The 9,656-nt window shown below is 40.0% G+C and overlaps 1 protein-coding gene across 1 annotated transcript in view; it reads right to left on the bottom strand.

Moving 5' to 3' along the window:
- Nucleotides 1-1,268: 1,268 nt before the first annotated feature.
- Nucleotides 1,269-9,656, bottom strand: part of LOC124115127 (melanotransferrin-like) — a 31,228-nt gene continuing 22,840 nt past the window's right edge. Inside the window, exons 6-8 of the mRNA XM_046475954.2 lie at nucleotides 7,221-7,464; nucleotides 4,868-4,986; nucleotides 1,269-4,105 (exon numbers count right to left, since the gene is read on the bottom strand). Coding sequence (XP_046331910.2) covers nucleotides 3,309-4,105; nucleotides 4,868-4,986; nucleotides 7,221-7,464 — 1,160 coding nt within the window. The 3' untranslated portion in view covers nucleotides 1,269-3,308. The remainder of the gene's footprint in view (nucleotides 4,106-4,867; nucleotides 4,987-7,220; nucleotides 7,465-9,656) is intronic.

The following is a 9,656-nucleotide window of genomic DNA, read 5'->3' as shown; positions in this document are numbered from 1 at the left end:
CTAGTAACAACCCTTTAAGGATAGAAGTCCGGATAACCGAATCTTGGATACCTACTAACAAACCTTAAAGGATAGAAGTCCGGATAGCCGAATCTTGGAAACCTAGTAACAACCCTTTAAGGATAGAACCCCGAACAACCGAATCTTGGATACCTGGTAACAACCATTTAATGATAGAAGTCCGGATAGCCGAATCTTGGATACCTAGTTACAACCATTTAATGATAGAAGTCCGGATAACCGAATCTTGGATATCTAGTAACAACCCTTTAAGGATAGAAGTCCGGATAACCGAATCTTGGATACCTAGTAACAACCATTTAAGGATAGAAGTCCGGATAGCCGAATCATGGATACCTAGTAACAACCATTTAAGGATAGAAGTCCGGATAGCCGAATCTTGAAAACCTAGTAACAACCCTTTAAGGATAGAAGTCCGGATAACCGAATCTTGGATACCTAGTAACTGTCCTTTAAAAAGAAAGTCCAGTTAACCGAATCGTGGGTGCCAAGTGACATCCCTTTAAAAATAGAAGTCCGTTTTATAAGGATTCCGGACAAACTAGGTTTCAATGTTTATGCATCGACATTAAGCAAACGCAGAAATCTTCAATCTTGGGTCGACGGTACGAGGACAAAACGAATCGTTAACCTAAATGATTTCTGAATAAACACACATCTGATTCTTTCAGTTTCGTTCAAAATATTGGTTTTCTTTGAACATAGTACTATTGAATTTATTTTAGATCTTTACAAATAGAGCTGTACGTATCTCCATTAAAAGTAACATATTAAATAATACAGTAACATGGTGTCTTTTTTTAAATACGAAACAATTGTTACAGCTGTATAGAGTGCAACCTCGTTAACACGACCTCCATCTTCATCGATCAGACGATGTAAGGTGAAGTCCCCTCCAGAATCCCTATTGTATTGCATCCGCTTGCCTCGAGCTACGGATAAGTCAGTATAGTCAATGGACTTCGAATTAATGGGGTTTTACTCAGCAGGATTCCTATTCGGTTTGATAGGTGTACAACTATTCCTGAACACTATATATGGGGCGCAATTTGCCCAAGATATTAATTCCAGTTGTGTCCTGATTTGTCAGCATCCGTGCTCGTGGGTTTTCACCGAACCGACAAATGTCTAACTTCACTATTGGCGCCCCCCCCCCATTTGCAAACCTTATTCTAAGACTTCAAAATGATTGCCTGATTCGTGTCATTTTCTTCTACGTTAAATTGGAAATACATTCAATACTAGGAGAGAAAGAGAGAGCTTTATTTCAGTAAGGGGGCCACCAGCCCATTATACAATACATGATATCAGAAGTAGACAATTTCAGCGTCAATGAGAAAGTTATTACGCTTTTTAAAAGCAAGAAATATAAATTTAGCTAAAGCATTAATTATGCATGGGGTTTTAGATGTACAGAGTGTTACAAATTTATCAAAATATACATTTGTGTAAAAATAATAAGGTAGACCATTACGTCTCTGTCATAATATGGATAAAATGATATTCAGATTCCACTTCAGGTCTTACACAAAATGGACATAGTCTCTACGCTCTAGGTATGTTGTACTTCCTTCCATTTTCAATTAGTAAAGTATGACCATAACATCTAAATTTACTCAAAGCAATACGATAGGCACTTACTGGAATACAATCTAGATATATTTCAAATACATTATATTGCTTAATACAAGAATAAAAAGAAAGTTTTGAGTTTTTAAGTTCTTAAACTGCTAGACTATTGTTGGTTATCTATATCAATACATCTTGTTTTAAAGTTATCAATAAAACCAATATGATTTACTCCTTGACTATTCCAAACATGGCCAAAACCATATGAATAAAGAAGTTGTTTTACTTTTAGTGCCTAGCAATTTATTCCTTTTTCTGCCAGATTGTATTGATATGAATAAGCATGGCTAATGATTATATTAGTTTTTTGAGAAACAAGTCGGAGCTAATATTTGACAATTGACTTTAGGAGAATAACGTCCAAGCTCACCACGATCAACTATATTGGGGACAAATCTCCCATATTGTAAAATATTCTTACAGCATCTATCATGTACATTGATGACATCCTGAGACTGGTGAAAGCCCCATATCTCTGAGCAGTAGAGATAAAATTTCTGTATATTCAATACTAGGCAATCATATACAAAACTTGTCAAATATATATAACAATTGCAAGCGCACCGAATCTACAAAAACAATACGCAACCGAGTACATTCACAAGCTATTCTGCTGAGGATTGTTTACAATATTAGGGTTCGAAAAACAGACTCGTCCTGGTGGTAATCCTTAGTCGGTCAGCACAAACCCGTGCTGGTGAGGATCACGAAATACAAAAAAAGGTCCACCATTTATTTCCCTTTGTGATGTTCCCCCATAACCTGACACGCCGTAACATAAATGAAATACTGTTCAAGAGGCGTTTACAATACCCATAGAATATTATAGTGGCAGACAGACTGCTCTGATTCATCATTTTGATGTCTTATCGGTAAACTAACAACATATCATTTGATGGGGATTTCTAAAGATCGATCATGTTTTATCAATACAGGTGACACTTTGATACACAAAACTGATTATTCTTTAGGGCATATGCATTTATTGAAACAATAGACCGACGTCCTTTGTCAACAAGTCACAAAACATCTTCATTGCGGTATTCAATTCCTAACGGTTATATATTATGTCTTAAAGGTCTTGAATAGAACGTTTGCTGTAACAGCATCTCAAACGCATATCAAAACGAAGGTTGGACTTTGCCTCGACGTATGGATTACATTGACTTATCAAATGTGATAAAAAGGTTGCCCTTTTCGTTGATATTTGCATGTCATGGTAAGAAATGGTTAAAATGTGTTACAGTATTACACAAAGCATTTACTCCAAGAGTTCACAAGTAAATTATTATTATCTGAAACCGAGCAAAATGATTTATTTCCGAAGGTCGCAGTATTGTCATTTGTATAATTATGACACAGCCAACCGTTATAAAATAGTTTCAGGAAGTGCCTCATGTGACTTGTGGTATTAGGTACATGCCGATAACGGTGTGGACTATATGAGGTTAACCAACACGAGCACAGACATACCGGTATGGACTACATGAGGTTAACCAACACGAGCACAGCCATAACGGTATGGACTACATGAGGTTAACCAACACGAGCACAGCCATAACGGTATGGACTACATGAGGTTAACCAACACGAGCACAGCCATAACGGTATGGACTACATGAGGTTAGCCAACACGAGCACAGCCATAACGGTATGGACTACATGAGGTTAACCAACACGAGCACAGCCATAACGGTATGGACTATATCAAGTCCGCGCCCACCGCTGGTACACACTGTCTTGTCCAAAGCAGCCGTAGCCCCAACGTACTCATTACCGAGCCACATGGTGTATTCTTGCTTGTCTTGCGGTACAACAGACAGGAATGTGGTTGAGTCATCAAAGATGGCGTCCTTCCCTTCATATGTCGCGAACATTTGAAAAACATCACTGTTCTTCCCAAACTTGAGCTGACCTTTCCTTAATATGGTGGAGTAGTGACGTCGTTCTGACGCCGTCTTCGTGCCACTTGTGACGACAGTGTGAGAGGGAACTTTAGCTAGGTTGCACTGCCTCCATTTATCCACCGACGCCCGAGACCCGTCAGGGCAAAGAAGCTCGAAGTCCGCGGAGTTAAGAGTTTTCGCCCAGTCCTCGTTTAGTTTACCATCCGTGTAACTTTGGACCGTGGAGTGTTTTACAAAAGCAACGTCAGCATTTTTTTCAACTAAGCACCGAAACGCCCCCTTGTAGCTGTAGTACTTGTTGGAACTGTCTCTCTGACAGAACTGTTTCCCCCCGCACAGTTCACAGAGATTACTGGGGTTGTTTCCGGTTGGGTTGTATTTGGTGTCCAGTGCCCCGGGGACACAACTCTTGGAGAAGAATTTCCCCACCTCCTCAATGATGCCACACCGTGTGGACGAAGACTTTATTGCCCCCTTCTCAATCAAGGTTCCTATGGGAATATTCCAGCCCGACGTCTTCACGATGCCTGTGTGGCAGGAGGTCTTCCCTGAAATACACACAACACAATACAGCCAAACCTCGTTAATCCGGACGGTATCGTTCCGATTGAAATAATCCGGATTAACACAATTCTGGATAAAGGAAACATGGGTATGTATGAATTTCCTTTCACATACAGAACGGTAATTGCCCGGGCGATGTGAAACATGAGATCGCATCCATCTGTGCTATCACAGATCATATCCGAAATCATAGTATTTATATTTTTTTCAGGCTCTAAATGTTTATCAGAATAGTGTATTCAATTTGTAATAATAATTTTTTAAATCGTCAGCTTTTGCTTGGACATATCGACATTGCAGACTCACAAGATTAAATTTAACATGGAAGCAAATGTAACATGGTCAGGAAAATGTACTTTTAATAAATCGCGAATCCAAAACAAATCGTAAGTCTCGTAAGTGTGTCACTTATGCCTAGTCCATTTGATTTTTCAAAATAAAATATTTTTTATGATACAATATGTCATAGTCCACATTGTACAAGTTTTGATTTCATGCAACAGAAACATGTTGACCATGACTGACACTACAGATTGACATGATGACCGCTACAACTCCCTCGACACTGTGGGACAGTCAGAAACAAGGGGCATGGCTACAGAAGAGTCCTCACCATTCATAGTGGAAACATTGACCGGGCCTTCCACTCGCGAGGTAAGGGCTACAGTATTTCCCGAAGCTCCGTACAATCTCTGATCAAGATGGATAAACGCATGTTCTATGTTCAGGAGATAACTACTGGTTACCTTTCAGGTTAGTAAAGCTGACCCCAGTGTTGCTCTTCTTGGTGACGGCTACAGCCCAGTAGCTCGCTTCACTTGTGCCCTCGTAGTTCTCCGCCATCAGTGGAACCAGCTTGTGGTATCTGAAACAAGGAGTGAGTGAATATAACTAAACGCCGCATCAGAAATCTTACAGGAATTCGAGGAGTCTGTAACAAGGGTTAGTGGGTTTTGTAGGCGACAAAAATATTTTGGGAATTGCGTGTTTTCCGTAGCCCTCGTGTTAAAGCACATAGTCCAAATGTTATGCTGCGCTTGCGAGGGAAGTAAGTCACCGTATTGTTTTCACGAGGGTTGGGAAAACCAGTGGTCGATATCATGAGTCACTGACACACCAAGGTCAACTACTATAACTACCTGAGCTTCGTTGTCGTAGACTACGTGAGAAGCATGTGGTACCGAGGACACCCCCCCCCCCCCCCCCTCCCACCCCTCCCCAGTAGCATGCTGCTCTCCAGACAGGGTACCATCCAAAGTATAGCTCGCACTATTCGGCGTGTTTAAACATTGATCAAAGGTCTTTTAACTCTGTATGAGGTGAAGTGAGGTGAAATGGGGTTTAACATCGCACTCAAGATTACTGGACTTATATAGCGACGTGCATGCATGTGTGTGCTTGTACTAGTCCAGAATAATGCCAGTTTTGTAGTTCTAGCCAACAGTCGCAGTTTAACATGAATACCCCACTCAGACACCAGTATACCAGTATACTGACTCCGAGCCGACCTGTCCTTGTTTTAACCCCTTCATGCCGAGCGGAAGACAGGGTAACAACAAGTACCATCTTTTAACGTATTTTGGTATACGCGGCCGGGGATCGTACCCCGGACCTTCCTCTCTCCGGGGGGACACTCTACCACTAGACCACGGAGGTGGTCTTAAGACACACCAATACGCCTGAATGACAATATAGCCTTATAGACTAAAGTCGCTTGGACTAGACTCACGGCAATAAAAAGGTACTTGACCTAAACTAGGCATTCCCTGGAAAATTGGTTATTCACGGATTACTACTAAAAGGTTGTTTACGATATTACATCCGAGGTTTAGCCCAGTAACATCAGAAGTAAGTCAGTCCTATGTCACAATTGCTCCATAATTACTTATCAGCGAAACTAACTTTGGACATGACCACCCAGTAACAAAACGACCCGTAAACTGTCTAGGAATCCATGGCGAAAGATACACTTCTTTCGTTGTTGCTTTAATTGGCTAAGAGGCCGCAGAGTTTTAGCATTGATAACATTTCTCTTTTTGAATTGATAAGATTTCTATTTTCGTATACAAGTATTGACATGATTTCTTTTTTATGTTTTGCTGTTCGGTCGATTAGCTGTCCATCTCTCAGAAATAGAGTCAGATGGCCTTCGCTATTGCATCTCTTGGCTTTAGGATACCTACGACAGATAGCGGATCTAACTGAAGTCTTGCTTTGACCGAGCCCGGCATGCTCTTGACATTCCAGTACCAAGTAAATGGATTCAGGGTGATTGCAGACACCCATTGCTACCACCATGTACACACAAATCCCCAGCTTCATAATTCAAGTGGTTTCAAAGACTAGCTAGCAGTTCAAAGGTCGGTGAGTAAAAGTATCAAGCGTATTACGTTGACAGTGGGTTATATTTTTTTAATAATTATCAAGCATAATGAAGACGCAATGTCGACTTACTTCTGGCCTGCAGAATCAAATGACATTCAGTGACTTGAATCCAGCCCATATAACACGTTAAAACATTTCAGAGCAACACATTTGTGGTCGGGAACAACTTGACGTTGTAAAGAAATATATGGCAAAATCCTGGTAAGGCCGCACTGTTTATTTTTCGGTTTACAGATCGGACTTGAGACAAAAGCAACAATAAAAATTTAAGTTAAAATAAAAAAACACTCCATCCCTGAACTCTTAAAGATTATACGAAACAACCACAAATTCAATAAAAATGTAATCATTAACTTCTAAAATAATATTTGATCAGATATAGTGATTGTAATCTCATGCCACTGCAAATATCTTATGAAAAGTATAAGATCAGAGCCTTCTCTGAACTAAATATATATACATGTTGCGGCAAAAATATAAAACATTCTGCAATAAACAGTAAACAGTGAATCCCTGATAACTAGAAATGAAGGGACCTGGAACATATCTCTACGTAACAGATTCTCTAGTCAAGCAGACAGACAGACAGACAGTTTATTTGAGTCTCACCTTTAGCATACAATATTTTGTCAAGTTGTATTACTGTTATGTCGACCCAAGTTAAATGGAAAGCAGAAAATCGTCTAGCATAAGAGAAAAAATAAGTGTCCTTACTTCCCGCCCGTGTACACATCTCCTCCATCCAAGGTGACGAGGTCAGCATCCCCCGCTTCAATCTTCTCCATACATTCTCTGTGTGACTCGGCGCGCACACACGTCAGCTGGCTGCTGATCCGCCCGGCGGCGAACGCTGCACTCATTTGTAAACATTTGTTTGCTTCCGCGTCAGAGACAACACACCACCTGTTGGTGAAGTTGCACTTGACGTAGTTCTCCAGCGTGTTCAGGTAGCCATCCCCTGGAAACATGTAAAGTCATGTAAAGACATGTAAAGCCGAGGCTGCATGTACCACAATGTGTGAAGTCGGGGTTAGGTATTCACCAACCATGTTAGACGCCGCGAATTGTGGCGCCTAGTGTGCCAGGATACGATGATCGTGTGTACGAATCCAAAACATGATCTTTGGTTTGTCTGCATCATAACACTGCCCCCATTATGGGGTTTACGATGAAACACCGTGATATAACGGAACCATTCATATTGCCTTAAGTCCAGGGCGGCAGGAGACTTAAACTTTTCTGAGCCGACTAATATAGGGTTGTTGTCGTGAGACATTGCTTGGTGCTCATACTATCAACCACTGGTTTGTCCGACGCGGTTATGTTTGCATGTTGTTTACGCCGTAATCCGGAAGTACATATTCCTGCTGTTGAAAAGGGGTATGGACCAGAGATATTTTGATAGGAACATATGCACAATTACGTTTGGTGCCAGCCTACATTTCTAAATATATAATGTAAGTCTCAGATTATTCAAAATGTCCTAGTCCCAGACCAAATGCAAGGAAAGTGCCTATCTTGTAGAATATGACAGAAACAGTGAAAGTGTCATCCAGTAATTGTAGGACGCCTCCCACTCTCCAGACATCACTCTAAGTGTGGAACTAGCCACAGAATATATAATGTTACTATCAACAAACAAAGTGTTCCCCAGTGCTTTACCCACCCACATAGCCCACATGGCCCGGGATCACATGCAGACAATGAGGATGGAGATTACTAAGTATCCTGATTCACGAGGTAGTTTAACAGATAACTAACATTAACAAATAACACATAGTCTGAAGCCCATTTCTGGTGTTCCCAACCGTGATATTGCTGGAATATTGCTAAACGCGCCAGTACTCACTCAATAGCAGATAGGAATGAATACACTCTATCATACCTTATATAGGGCTCGTAAAATAACAAAGTGATATTTTGTTCACACCTGAACCTTTTGTTTGCGTAATTGTACTTGTCTAGTCTATACATCGCCTGGTCTCCTTCTGCGTGTGTACTCTACTTTACTTTGGTAATATTTAAGCATTTGCAAACAATGCACATATTAATCTTTTACCTCTCTAATAATTAGAAACAAAATCATAAACACCCTTTCGTCCACATACTGTCATTGTATATTGTACTATTCACCATGTATGTACTTGGTATAAGATAAGATAGATAAGATACGATAATATTTATTGCAGAAAACATTCCAGATGCAATATTTAGATGCCAAAACATTATGCTTCATACATACATATATACAGACAAACATGTAAACACAAAGGGATCATTTAAAGAAAAAATCAGTATTACAGATTTGATGATATACATAAAATAGGTTGATTATGATCAATGGGTATTTATTGAAATTATAGATATGAAAACTTTTGCAATTGATGTTGATGGCTTCATTCCTTGAGAGGATGAAGAGAAATAATGTGTTTTCATTATTATGACATTTACTTTTTGTGTGGACAATTTTCCAAGGACCATATATGTTTCATCATTAGTTGATGAACATGCAGTGGGGTGGTTGGTTGTGTATGTCTTCCAAGTTCTATAGTTAATTTATAGTTACTTAATCTTAGTTTAGCAAAGTGCACTCGATATTTTCTTACTTTACGGTGACTGAGGTTCTAATTTAATTTCATTTTTAACTACCCTAAGTCTGTTTCTTGTGCCTTTAGTTGTTAATTAGCATCTTGAAGAGGTTCCTTGAAGAGGGGGTCGCATTTTGACTCTATTGTCTCTTTGAATGTTGGTCATAGGAAATCTTATAAATGTACTTATAATTTTTGTTTTTCTCAGAATAGAGAGAGATGGTATACCCATCCTATTGGTTTATTCACCAAAGATTTACTTTCAGCTAAAGTATTCTGAAGTATTACATTTTTGGACATTTTTCCGAGGCAAGGGCGTTAACTTACTATAAAAGTCCAATTTCCACCCTTGCCGAACTAGGCTTGACTTTACTGGCTCGATCGTTGCGCAACCAATGGCTATTACGAGTTACATCCCGTCTATGTCTCTCCTATTGTCCAATCAGATTCCACCCTTACTATCACTTGCAATTGTTTCTAACAAAATGGCGGCGCCAAGTGACACACAGTTCCGACCGGGAGCCATTTAACCAATCAGAGCGCTGCTCTCCTTCACCTCCAT

Source organism: Haliotis rufescens, unplaced genomic scaffold, assembly GCF_023055435.1.
Source record: "Haliotis rufescens isolate VD_foot unplaced genomic scaffold, xgHalRufe1.0.p SCAF_14, whole genome shotgun sequence".
Classification (NCBI taxonomy): domain Eukaryota; kingdom Metazoa; phylum Mollusca; class Gastropoda; order Lepetellida; family Haliotidae; genus Haliotis; species Haliotis rufescens.
The sequence above is the reverse complement of the archived record's forward strand: the minus strand, read 5'-3'. Positions and strand labels throughout refer to the sequence as shown.